Source organism: Nipponia nippon, unplaced genomic scaffold, assembly GCF_047370975.1.
Source record: "Nipponia nippon isolate SJK-2023a ecotype South Korea unplaced genomic scaffold, ASM4737097v1 scaffold_7, whole genome shotgun sequence".
NCBI lineage: Eukaryota > Metazoa > Chordata > Aves > Pelecaniformes > Threskiornithidae > Nipponia > Nipponia nippon.
The window spans coordinates 20,234,920-20,248,837 of record NW_028262391.1 but is presented as its reverse complement, the minus strand read 5'-3'; the positions used below and the strand labels follow the sequence as shown (position 1 = coordinate 20,248,837).

Sequence of the window (13,918 nt, the reverse complement as noted above, 5' to 3'; positions counted from 1 at the left end):
AGCGTCCATGCAAATAAAGAGGGAGGGAGGCGGGGAAAAAAGGGGAAGGAAACGCGTGAGGGGGAAGAGTCAGAGTTCTTTTTATTACTTTAGTTTTAATTCCTGCAATTCTCATACTTTAAACTATTAATAACCACACGGATAAGGACTTCTTGTTTTTAAAAGTTTCATCCTTTTAACTGTCAACAGGCAGTTGATACACAGCCTTTTGTAAAACTGCAGCTGTGTTTTTGGGGCAAAACAGCAAGGTCCACTTTGCTGCTTTTCCTTGACAGCGATCTTCCTTTTACCACCACTCTTAAAGCCACCTCTGCAACTCCACTGCTGCACCGGTAACACACCTGAGGCTTACCAGGGGCAACGCACGCTAGAGATGCACCCGCTGTTAGACCCAGAGCTGACGGCGCGGTACACGGCTGTACTGCCAGCACACGAGGAGCGATGCCTGTGAGCATCACCTTCTGTCTCTCTGTCTGAACGTCACTGGTGCACTCCTCTGCACAGATCATGCTACTGAGGACGTCTGGCTACGTATTCCCCAGTGCTAAGCACTTGCCGTTCCCAGTTACCACATCAGTTAGAGCTGTGGGTGAGCCACACCACATTAAGAAGCAACCCCTCATTGCTGCAGCATACAGGTTTTACACCTCAGCTTCTCAAACTCCAATATAAGAGTCATTTGCTGACTCCCATTCTTTATCACACAAAGACTTCCCCAAAATAAAGAAACTCACGTATTCAAATCTGAATCCCTGCCAGACCCTTTAGGATTAGGAGTTGGGCTCTTCTGAAAAACACACTGGCAAATCGTGATAGGAAACAGAAACCCAGAAGTGTCGGGGCACAAAAATCAAGTATAGTGGCCCTGACAACTCATTCTAGCACATCTCAATATCCATCAGCGTGGAATTTAAATGTCAAGTATCTTTGCTTAAAATCCCCAAAAAACATGCATGCCACATTATTCCAAGGAAACAGATGTTAGCCCTGGCAGCTAACTATTTACTTAAGTTTATTTAAAAAAGAATACAAATCTATCGATATATACACACATCAAGATATTCCACTACTGTCTTCCACACTGTACTGAACAGGGAGCCACTGATACAGAAATGCTTTAAGGAAACAGACATAGCTGAGAGGTTCTTCTTTCAAGAAGAGTCACTACCTATTATTTGAATTATATTTTATCTAATGAGCAGTCATTCGAACAGCAATTATTTATACAAAACCATCTGTTTAATGTAAAACTTTACACTAAAGCTAGGAAAGAGGCTTCTTACCAAGCCCAAAGACTTTACACTGACAGTATGGGGGTGAGAGGCATGGCTAGACGGAGCAACACAGGATAGCTGTTCAGTGAAGAGAAAGAGCACAGAGATCATCAGTTTGAAGAACTGGCAAGCAGAATTCCTGGAAGCAGGGTTTAAGATGGCGTGGATGGCAAGCAAAGATAGGTGCCTGACAGACAACTGACATACTGTTGTTTCCTGCATACAGAGGGGCATTAACGGAGGCTGAGAGACGGGTGGGAGAAAGACACAAAGAGCAACCAAGACTGAGGACTGGAAGGGGAGAGGGCAGCACAGCAGGGAGTGGGTAGATAAGAGAATGAAGAATTAAGAGTAAGATAACATTTAAGTGCAACATACAGGCCATGCCTAGTAAATTTGAAGGGTTCTCATCACAAGAACAACTTTAAAAACAAAAAAAGGAGATAAACCTCACACCGAGGCACATCAGTTGTTGTGTCCTGCTGTGCTACTGCCCATCCTGCTTACTGCGACGCAAGTAACTTGTAAGGTCTACCTGAACCCGGCCTGCAAACGGTTATCACCTCACCCTTTCTGGAGAAAGGATACATAGAAGGCAAAAAGTATTTTACTGCCAACATCCACAGCAAGCTGGAACTAGCGTTCCTACATAAAAAAATCATCTCATCTTCTTCCATTTCCAAAATGAGCAGACCTAAACCACTTTGATTTGCTGTGTTTCATGAGCTCCAATTCTTTTCCAAAGTCTACAGAAACATGCGAATGGTTGGGTACGTATTTGAAATACAAAAAGGAGGAACAGGAGGTTTCTGAAAGACACCTGAAGAAAAGTTATCATCTACCTAGACTGCAACTTTTTTTTGTGTATATTACGGATTTCCTAAGGTTGCTGTTAAACCACAGGTTATTATTACTTGACTAGGAAAGAAGATAAGCTAAATTTCTTCTCATATATCTCCTGAATTTCTGTTTGTTAAGTTCTAACTAACCTCCAAAACAGTTCTCATTGATTCTGGGGAAGCTACGAGGATAAATTCATGCAGCACTGAAGAGACGAGTATCATTCAAGTCTACTTAATGTTCTGTGACTTAGTTCCCACCAGTGTTTGCAATTTTAGCTGTTTAATGAAATGGTGTCAGCAGAACAGAAGCAGCGTACCATCACACAGCTCAAAGAGAAAAACAACTGTTACTCATGTAAAAGGCAACTGATGTTTAAAGTGAGATGTGAGCTTTGGAACAGGCAGATGCTTTTTAGTAACTCGCTTTCAGATGGGAGCTGTGTATGATATTTCACTTCTGCATTGTCACTCTAATTGCTCTTCATCCACTGCTGGAAGTCCACCTGCTACACATGAATGGAAGGAAAAAAAGTGTGCCTATATACTGACAATGGAGACATGATAGCTCAGCACATATTTTAGTATGCATTGCAAATATGTGAATACAAAAGATACAGACCACATGATATTCTGGAATAAATATCAAAGTCTTCTCATTACTGGTTTTAATACTTACTCATCACTCCCTTTCTCTCTGCATGCAGAATCAGAGGTGTGACCCAGGCCTTGTTTTCCCAAGGTCTCTCCCTGTCAATGCACAGTTGTTCTATACCGTGCACTTTCCTGTATTTTGTTTAGCATAGCTTAAAAGTTCAAAGCCATGAAACAGTTCCATCCCAAGGATAGCCAAGTTTTGGCCCCTGAAAACTTTTGAGACTTGAGACCACTTTTGAGGCTCTTCTAACTAATAAAAAAGAAAAAAAAAAAAAAAGAATCCAGGAAAACGTCTGTAGACTTCTATCTTCAAAGAGAGACCAATATTGCTACAAATACCACAACTTAATTTATGGCCTGTGAAATCCAACAGAGGCATTCCTAACAAAAGACATCAAGCCTGGCATGTGCCATAGTACTTGCACAGCAATGGAGAAAGCTCTTTCACGGGACAGACTCCAAAGATTATTTATTACCTAAACCAGCATGGTCCAACCAACAGCCCCCAGGCTGACTTCAGCCCATCACTTTCACTCTGAAAGACTCAACAAGCTCTGAATGCTTTCTTCTGCACCTACTCATAGCATGGAAAGGAGTGCTGTATTTGCTTCCAAAGGGGCGAGAAGGGGGATACGGAGGACTGGCCTCCTTCCCTCCCTCAAACTGCACATACATTTTACACAATATCTGGGCATAAGCAGCCTTTCTTTTCTCTGTTCTGCTGACTTTTTGGCTTGGACTCTCCGCCGGGGCTGCCAGAGCTTGCACAGGGCTAAAAGGGCAAGAAGGCAGGGGGTGGAGAGAAGATAAGGAAGAAGCAGCAACAAGTGTCTCACAGCAGAAGAAAGGATGGAAAAAGTACTTTCAGAATTAGAAGCCACTGAGGCTCCATTACACGCCACTACAGCCAGAAGATATCACAACAGTCCTCCCTGACTCTCCTCATGTCCCTTCTCCCAGAACACTTGTTCTGTCATGCACCTTAGGGGACACATCATCTGCAAACCAGAGCACTCCAATGTGCTCGTTTCCCCCACCTCCCAGCTGCAGCAGCACTAAGCACAATGAGGAGTCAGGAGCCTGCAAGGATCAGGATGAAGATGCTTACTCACGCTCAGACACTCCGTGAGGGAGCAGAAGGTCCCAAATTTCTTCCCCCACCCCACTCCCTGGCAAGTACCTGCACAAGTATCAAAGGAGTTTAAACACTCTACGAACACATTTAACACCAAACGACGCCATCATAGATGCCAATGGTGAAATAAGTCCAGTATCCCCCACAGATGCTAACTTTAATGCCCCGGGAACAGACACACATCATGTCCGTATCAAAGCTGACAGGAAGTAAAGGAGGTTGCATTTAAAATAGATACACAAAACTTTTTTTTAGTTTCAAACCATCCGCACAGTGGAGAGGATCTGTCTAAAAATCCACCACAAACTAGACATAAGAAGAGAACAGAGAGATGGTCTGGGGCAGAAAGGGAACAGCAGGGGAAGAGCTGATGGGCAGGAGGGAGGGAGACCAGGGCAAGAAATGGGGAGGTGTGAGAAAAACAAGGCTTGTGCCTAGAATCACAGACACGCAGGGACAGCATCCCATGTTAATCCCAGCTAGGCTGTACTTCAGAGCTTTCAAATGATAAGTTTTGTACTGGTCCTATATTGCATTAATTCTAGTCACAGAGCAAATGTAGAAAATGGATCAGGAGAAAGAAAGGCAAAAGGAATTAATCGTCATATCAGGAAGAAGTACAAAGAAATTGGTAAAGGTGTCACAGGCCAACTGCTGGTAGCCACCCGCAGCTCTTAAAAGATTCCTCAAACTCATGCAAAATACAAAACTCTGGTTTGAATTTTAATGAATACTTTTTTGGAAGTCAGAGGAATTTGAGTGGGGAGGGCAGGATTTGAAATCCAGTAAGGTTTACAAACCCCTCAAAATTGTCCCAGAGCCTGGCAGAAACTCAAATCACAGGAGAAGCTTCTCACACTTTAGACCTAAGTACGTTTTCTTCAAATCATGTCAACCTCTCCCCCCAAAACAAGAAAAAACCCCATCTAGAACAAAGATCACTGAGGAACTTGCATCAAAACACAGACACATTTAACCCATAGTTAAAGTGTTCCAGACAGCTCTTCGATAAAAGACACTTATAGGTCTTGTCTCTGCAGAACCTTGTGCTCCCCGCAAGGTGAGCCTTTAACTTAGTCCTCAGAAAAGCAGAGGCATGTGTTATGAGACACTTGAGAGTCCAGAATTTCATTCTTGCCTATAAATGAGAAGTACACTCCTCAAAATCAGCTGACATACATCAGCCTACTCACAGTTGCAAAAGCAGGTAGATCTAACAGAAAACATACATGGGCAAACAATGCATTTAAATGATGACAGTTTAAAAATTAAAATCCATTATGGTTAACCAAAGCCGAAGATAATAAACAGAGTTCTTTCCTTTTTGCTACGCTAAGTCTTTTCAGTTTCAGAGAGAATATTTCTGTACTACTCTTGTTGATAAACAGTAACACTTAAAAAAGGAAGCTTTTTTTCCCCTCTAGCATATCCAACTCCATTGCATTCATTAAATTTCATTATATCTACATCATTTAATTTAGGTCAACATGTCAAAGTAACCTAGAATCATGCTTGCTTTAAGTCAGCCAACATTACTCTCAAAGCTGAAAAGCCCAATTCAGACTCAGTGATAGAACTGCCTTGTACTTCCTCCACACACAAAGTCAGAAGTTGAGAACTACACTCAGAATTAAGAAAATCACTACAATGTTGACAGCTTACTAAATTTCTGGACAATGCATATAATACCAACTGCACAACAGCAATAGTGGGAAGAAAATCTAGTAGTAAGCTAATTGTTAATTAATAATGAATGAATTAGTAATTTAAAATGTAATACAGTGTATTTTTTTCAATTTTTGAGGTGTTTTTTTTTTTTTTGAGTCTACAGAGATAAAACATTGTTTCACAGAGGCAGCAGAAGACTCTTGGAGGGAGGCATCCATTTCCATTTCCCTATATTCGCCCGGGATCCTAATGACAGTAGCTACAGTTCACACTGCTGTCTGCACGGTATGAACCCGCGCATGTCACAAATGTATCCAGATTTCCTCATCTGATGCATTTTTATACAAGCTTAAAGCACATGTACATTAAGTCATTTCAAAACATTACACTGTGTTCCAAAACATGTAGTATTTGGGTTCCAGCTGAGAAGTAGCATTACAGTACCCAAGCAAAGAGGCTGGATGTTAACTCCCAGAGTCCAAGCTGGGGAGGAAAGGCTGGGCAGCACAGTCCCCAGTGCTCCGAGGGAACTCCATCCCTGTATTTGTAAAGCACTGTGTAAAATTTAAGAACAAAAAAGCAAAATCAACCTCTTGCCTGTGTGTATCATGGGGAAAAAAATGGTACCAGAGATGACAAGTAATCTACTAAAAATATATTTAAGCAATGTGTTTAGGTTGTAATTATGTATCATTGACATGGAGGGGAAAAAATAATTACTGCATTGTGAGCCCAATGTAAAAAACAAAGGAGAGGAAAGGGGTGCGAAACAAAAAGAAGAAAAAAGTCCTGAGTTTCTCCTGTAAGAGAACAGCTCCAGAACAGTTCACTGACACACATTACCATTAAGCACGAATGCAGCTTGGTGCCCTCTTATTACACTGCTATTTGGAGCCTGCCTGTGTTCTGCCCAGAAAGGGACAACGTGAGGAGAAGGCATTCACACTAAGCAAGCACACAAAGGGCAGGCAGATCTCAGTTTTCTTACATTTTACAGAAGAGGGAAAAAGTTGGCCATGTCAGCAATGAGAACAGTGGGGCAGACTATGAAACAGTCTTAAGAGCCAGGCTAATTATTCAGCCGTATGGGGCAGGATAGCCCATCATGGGGATGAACTCGCAGACAATCATTCTGAGGTCCTTACTATAGATTTATTGCATGATCTTGGACAGTTAGCTCCTGGTGTTTTGTTTTTCTTATCAACAAAAACAGTAATAAAGTTGGCATTTGCTAATATAAGAATACACAGTTGGTATAATACAGACAGCAAATATAATCCAGCTTCAGAAAATTATTGTTGAGTTTTGTGAAATGCAGGCAATCCTGAAGTGGAAACATTGCACACACTGCAAGTAAGTCTTTGTTATTTGTGTAATAATCACATCTGTGTCACTATTTCATAGCTTTTTGACCTTGTGCTAGGACAGTTACAAACATGTTTTGACTTCTGGAAGTGACATACACGCTGCAGAACCGCCTGTTATAAACCACAACAATAGTAAACCTTCTCTCTGCGCAACCGTCCTCCTCCAAAGCCAACACAAAGCTTAATTTTCCAGATTCTCCTTCTCTTTTCTACTACTGTTCATTCTCTCCCTCCCCAGACCACTTATTTAACCTTGTAAGCAAGGGGGAAAAAAGTTAACGTGGCTTCTATAAACTGACAGCATTTTGAGTTACTCAAGCTGACTCACTTCCCATGAATTTAAAACAAAGCGTTAGTCAAGTGACAGATTCAAGACAACAGTAAGAACTCTGCATTTAAATCGGAGTGCCTAGGTCTCCCTACCTACTAAATTACTGCCCAGGGTTGCATATTGAGGGCTTATCCGCATGAGTTATTCACCAACCTGACAAATCTTTCTTGCAGCTCTCTTCATTTCTTTCCTTCGTTTTATCGTCTTCTTCAGCCTCTCTTTCCCCACAAAGTCTTTTCTCTTTCCCCCCATTTTCTCCAATGCTTTTAACTTCTTTCTAAACCATTTTCTTCCCTTCTCTGCCTCCACCCTCTCCGAGGCTCTCTTCTCTTATCTCCTTTTCCTCATTTCTGCATCAATTTAATCCCCGGTACCAGTCTCAAATGAAGTTCCTAGAATTGCTCAGGAGAAAACTCTGGCCCTTTTGTCCGCCTGCAGAGGAGGCGGCCTAGCAGCTGGAGAATGTGCAAGCGGTGCATTCTTCCCTGTGCCCTTTGCTTGGCTTGCCCTTACATCTGGGCTCCAGCAGCCAGCTGAAAACGGTCAGATCCTTGTCAGGGCCACACCACTGCAAGTGTCCTTGGGATACCCCAACTGAAGAACAGCTACAAAATTACACACCGGACACTTCAAAACAAAAACATTACTGAGAAAAGAGGTTACTTGCAAATAACGTAGGTCTTGTCCCTGAACAAGTAAGGGATGTGGCACAGGATATTAATCAAAGATAAATTTTGGAATACAGATTCATGAACAAGGTTCACAGGTAAAATACAAATACAATCAAGTTGTTTAATACTTCAATTTTGCACTGCATTCACAGAAGGTTGCTAACATCTTAAATAAGCCGGACAAGTTGCCCACCCTGAGCAAGCCATAACTTATCTCAAATGCAAAGGCTTGCAAAAGCAGAACCTTCACCGGCTCTAGACTACAGATAACATTCCCTTATGCCTGTACCATGAATAAACTCACTCTCTCTTTCTTCAACCACCAAAACGGGACGAGGCTTTCACTCTATGCACGTGCTTTGAAGATTACTTCACCAGGCTATCACCTCAGCCTTAACCAAAGAAAACATAAAAATACATTAAGAAGTCTGCAGGGAAACAGACAAAAATCTAGTAGCTGGCCTGTGAAGACTGCATGTACACATATGTACAACCACACAAGGGTCTGTTTTATATACACCACCATGGTATATTCACTGTCTGTATAAATGCCTTACTTTGGTCCACCCTGGACAAGCAGCAGACATCACAACATCCTCAGAAGAAAGGAGCCTTTCATAGTCCAGTTTCTGTCTTTGGAACAGCTCAGTTAACACCATACCTTCCAAACAGATGAAGTTTTCAGTGTCATTTCATTCATTGGCCTGATTCTCAACATGGAAGTCCAATTCAAGCACGGCCATGTAACAAGAAAAGGCCATACAACACAATCCTACGGTATAAGCACAGTCAAAGCTCTGTTATTATTATCCAGGGAACCAAGGCAGTAGGTGTTCTCTGTGAGGCTGTGAACAATACACATTACTCTTCTTGAGAGACTTCAAAATGCCACTGGAGTCACAAAGAAACCCCACCAACAGTTCATTACCTACTCAAAACTAGAAATATACAACTCAATATAAATAGAGACTTTATTATTTGTAAAGAACATACCACATAAAACACACATTGGAAACAAACGGAATCTATTCTTTCAGGGAGGAATTACAGCGGCCTCAAGTAAAATAACAAGGAGAGAAACCCATTTTTTGGGGGAAGAGAAAGCTATGCAATCCAGCCTTCCACTCAAGAGAGACAGCCAGTACGAGGTCATTGGACACCACAACTCTCTGTGCTTGGCTGCAGTGTGATGGAAAGAAACCTCTGCCAAAAAAAAGACGCGTGGAGCAACAGCCCAATCCCAGATTGTTGTTGACTTGTTTAAGTATGGAAGAGAGATGAGGAGCAAGACCCCCCGCAGCTCTTTTGTAAAAACAGCATCACAATACTTTATGTAAAGGATGAGTACTTCAGCCAGCAGTACTTTGCCAAATTAATTGAGATCTAGAAATAATAGCATAACGTGAAGTTTAATATTAGCTAAGCAGCTAGCAAGCTGACTTCCAGGAGCCCTGACTGGCCCATTCCTATTTTAAAAACTTCCAGTGAAACATTGCTGCAGGTACAGAGACAAACAAAGCAACAAACATATTAATTTCCCTTTCTCGTGCACAGCTATTCAGCTTTCCTGGGCAGTGGCAGCAAGCATTCATAAAGCAACCTGCAAACAAGCCTTTTCTATTAGAAGAGACAAAGAATTTCACAACAAAGTTTCAAAATACAATAAATTATTTACCTTCTAGATGATGCCGATCTATTTCACTGACTAGTTTGCCTTTTCTACATGAAAGCTTAACTAGGCACTTGTGGAAACAACCTGAAGTATTGCCACACACCATTAACACCTGATAGCACCACTCCCTCCACCTGCTGAAGAGTTGGGTAATTAATGTAGTATGTGTTACGTGTGCTGAAACACTGCAGGTACTACCCCCTACCAACAAGATATACACATATATTCCAACCTCAACCTTCATTTCCACTTTCTATCTTTCAGGGTCCTACAGAAGTTCCTCTCTTATACTGTACAACACCAAATGATAAACATCCTTACTTCTGCCATCCCCTTTCCCCTGATTACACTGACACTTTTTTCTTTCTACAAACAGATTTTTGTGCTGAATCCTAGCAACTGTTTTTCCCATATTAAATGAATAAATACGAGCAAAAGGAAAGGTAAAGTACACAAAAGAAAAAAAAATATATTTGAAGAGAGCCAAGAGCTAAAAGACACAACACTGTTCTCTAAGACAGTTCATGTCAAACAGGCATTTGATCCCGAGGTTCTTACCAAATTGCTAAGACCCGAACGACCCCTACTGCAGGTGCTGTTACAAATCCTGATGATGACAAATCCTGATGACAGAGGCCCAGCTGCAATTCAATACAGGACATACACAGGCTTAATTCTTTACACTTTACACCTTTATGCTTAATTCTGTACACTTGACACCTTTACACTTTCCCTACTTTGCAGCAGCCAGTTATTTGGAGGCTCTTGACAGCAGATGTGCCAACTTTCAGGACACTCTGACACAAGTCAGATTTAGTATAACTGGAATGTAAGGTGCTGATACATCCAGAGCAAGATGCGATGAGAACCAATGCACCTCACTGAATACACCAGATTTTTCTCTTCTGCAAGGATATTCATTTCTGGTACAAAAGTCAGTACAAGTTCAGTCAGAAATTTCAGGTCCTGTGGGACTTTTCTACAACAGCAACACAACTGCCTTACCGCAACGACTGCACCACTGCAGCATCCTCCGTGTGCAAGGCACATAGGCCAGAGGAGCTTCCCTGGAAAACAAGCCTCAACAGACCTGCCAGCTCCGGCACTCTGCCTTATGGATCCAGCAATGATCGCTGCCCAGCATAGAACATCGCAGCTCCAGATGGCAGCCCCAAACCTGGCCACGGACAACCGGCAACCCCAGTTACGGCTGCCAAGGGATCTTCTGCCTGTTAGCCAAGATACAATGGTTAATTCTGCTCATTCTTAGTTGATGTAGCTAGAAAAGATTGAATCCTGAAGATAACAGCTTTGTACCCCGGCATGAGTCCTCAGCATTTTATAAAAATTTGCCTTTCACAGGCAACATTACTGGCAACCCAAAAAAGTATGGTAAAAAGATGGTAACTTCATTACGCTTCCCAGAGCCATACATATTCAACACAGCAAGCAACCCAGACTTCAGAACCATTGTGCCTGCTGGTGAATAAAACATAACATCTGGAAGTCCCTAAGTGCTCCCACTGAGCAGTATAACTGAAACCAGAATTTGGCCTGGCGTCTTCAAATCTTAACTTCAGTATCTTTAAAAGCCCATCCTGCCAGATCTGACTGCATTTGCCTCAGATATCGAATCAAAAGCCTTGATGAAATCCAGCACCGGTACGTTTCATCAGTCAACAGGAAGTCAGGCTCACAGCAGTGGTAGACGATTTTTGCCGCCCCACAACTGAAGTCTTGATGTTTTAAAGACAGACTGAATAAAATATAACTGAAATGCACAAGCAGTAATTAAATACTGTATTCCTAAGTTAGCAGTGTAAGATCTGTTAGCAACACCTTAAAAAACCACTCTCCTCAAGGGAACCAGACCATCAAATTCAGATTTTCTTCATCAACCTCATTCTCTATTTTTTTGCGTTCCTGCAGCAGAGACACAGCAGAGTAAAATATACTTCTAATAGAACTTCATTTATAATACTGTAAGAGGCAATTAGACAATACAATAGTTTAGCTGGTATATGGACTTAAACACACTCTCTTAGGGGACGACTACTCTGCAGTGTCTGGACAGAACCCACACCAACGGTGGTGGTTCCTAGAACATTTACACCGAAACTTCACCGGCAGGTATTCTGTGTATCCTGTTTGACAATGGGCCAAATTCTGATCTCTACGTGCCCAGAGAGCAGGACCGTGCAAACCTGCCAGCGGTACAGTTGTAGAGACACTTTAGGATTTGACAAGGGCTGACAGCACATACAACCTTTGTGGGAAGTCAGAAGAGACAATTAAGTTTCTACCAAGCTTTCACATGGCAGAAGCTTGGAAATGCTTTACGAAGACCTTCAAAGCTGACTGTAAATCTAGTGAGGTAAAGAAAACAACTCGCATTTGGTGTACAGACAGCTAGGAAGCATGAACTGGCTGCTGCCTCCAAGCAGAATGGCTGTTTTAGTGCCGCTCTCCATTTCTAGTGGGCAAGGCCCCTCAGAAGACGGAAACAGCCCACTAACTTTACGGGAACATAGTTGCAGAATTATTTCCCGTTTTATGCAGAGAGAGAGATTGCACTGCATTTAGGCACTGGCGTGGGGTAAATTTTCGTGAGTGATGACATTTCACTTAGAACTTTCCCTCTTCCAGCTTTTTAGTCCATGAACTGTGTTGCCTGAAAAACTAGAAAAGGAAAATATTTATCTGAATTACATGATTCACAGAAATTATATGCTTAATCATCTAAGAAGGAGTCATTTATCTCTCATAACACATAGCTTTAAGTCCAAAGGGATCTTAATGTAAAAACAGCTAATAAATGACTCATAAATGGTTAGTGATTCAAAAAGGCTAGTGGACATTTCTCTGTGAACCCTAACAATTTGCTGTCCTTGCCTATCAGCTAAGTTCTTACACACAACCACGTAGAGGGGAAATACTGTTAAAGCAGCGTGGTAACAGTTTACAGCCCTTTTGTGCTATTCCTCTGATGGAGAGATGGGGATTGAAGCCTCACGCAATGCATTTTAGAAGCACATGCTACTACGAAGACCAGGGTCCGTGTTTCTGCAGCACTTCAGGCCCCCTTCCACGGGGTTTCCAGTGGAAATCACCAAGAGCGCACACGCATTGCAGTAGTTATGGTTATACACCAGCATATGGGCTGTGAAGTACCTAAAAATCACGTGACTGACAAGTACTGGGAGAGCTGGATGCTCGGGTCCCGTCCCCCCAGCGCACACCGGGCTCGTCTGGCACCGACAGCGCGGTCTTCGTGTTTCGCTCCATCTGCCCGTGCAAAGCTCATTCAAAAGAAAAGAAAACCGGCGAAACTCAGGAGAGGAAGGCAGCCAGCGCGCTCCCGCAACGAGAGAGGGCCATCAGCAGCCGTCTGCGGCACTGAAGCGGCGAGGCGCGGGCAGGCGGCGCGGCGGCGACCGGCGAGCCGCCCGGGCGGGCGAGCGCTCGCCCGCAGGCTGCGAGGCGCGGGGCGGCGGGGCCGTGCGGGCCGGGAACGCAGCGCGGCGCCCCCCGCTCCGGTCCCCGCGGGGCTGCCCGCCACGCCGCGCCCCTCCCCGGCTCCCCAGCGCGCTTCGCACCTGGGCGGGTGCCCGGTGCCCGCTCCCCGCCGCGGCCGCCCCGGCCCGCTCGGCGCTGCCCCGCCGCACTCACCCGCTGCTGGAGCCGCCCGCTGGCGGCGGCGGCGGCCGTGGCCGCGCTGTGCCGCAGCTCCGCCGCCTGCCCCGGCCGCAGCAGGCTCCGCGTGAAGCGCCGCGTCCGCTCGCCGGCCATGGGCGCCGGCAGCCCCGCGCTCCGGCCGCCGCTCCCCGCCCGGGCCGAGGCGCCGTCAGGAAGCGGAACTGGGGGTTTCCCTCCCGCTCCCCCCGCGCGGGGGAGGTGTGCGGGGCGGGGGCCGCCCGCCGCCGGCAACTTCGCAGCCCCTCCCCGGGGGAGCGTCGCGCCCCCGCCGCCCTCGCTGGCCATGTGCGCGGCGGCCGAGCGCCGGCCCCGGGACGGCGCCGCCGGGACGGCCCCGCTCCCGCCCCCGCCCCGGCAGCTCCGAGGAGGCTGCGCGGCGAGGGGGCTGGGGGCCCCCCGAGGGGGCTGGGGGCCCGGGGTGCGGGAGGGGGCCTGAGCCGGGCCAGCCGGGGCCCCCTCCTGCGTGCATGCGGTGACCAGAGGCTGCTCTTCCAGGAGGGCTGCCGGGTTGGGTTCGGCAGAGGAAGCGCCGCTCTTGGTGTTAACCGCTCGCCAGGGTGGGAAGGTCGGCTCACCGGACGAAACGGGAGCCTGGCCGCCAGGTTTCA

General features: G+C 45.0%; 1 protein-coding gene across 7 annotated transcripts in view; it reads right to left on the bottom strand.

Annotated features, from left to right (window-relative positions):
• DOCK10 (dedicator of cytokinesis 10) overlaps positions 1 to 13,610 on the bottom strand; it is a 165,015-nt gene extending 151,405 nt beyond the window's left edge. For 3 of the 7 annotated variants that reach the window (XM_087739063.1, XM_087739061.1, XM_087739062.1), the window contains exon 1: positions 13,284 to 13,595. In XM_087739063.1, coding sequence (XP_087595189.1) covers positions 13,284 to 13,595 — 312 coding nt within the window. Of the gene's footprint in view, positions 1 to 7,424; positions 7,556 to 13,283 lie in introns of those variants that run through there. The other 4 variants (XM_087739066.1, XM_087739065.1, XM_087739071.1 and 1 more) reach the window with 3 other exon arrangements.
• Between the last annotated feature and the right edge of the window lie 308 nt (positions 13,611 to 13,918).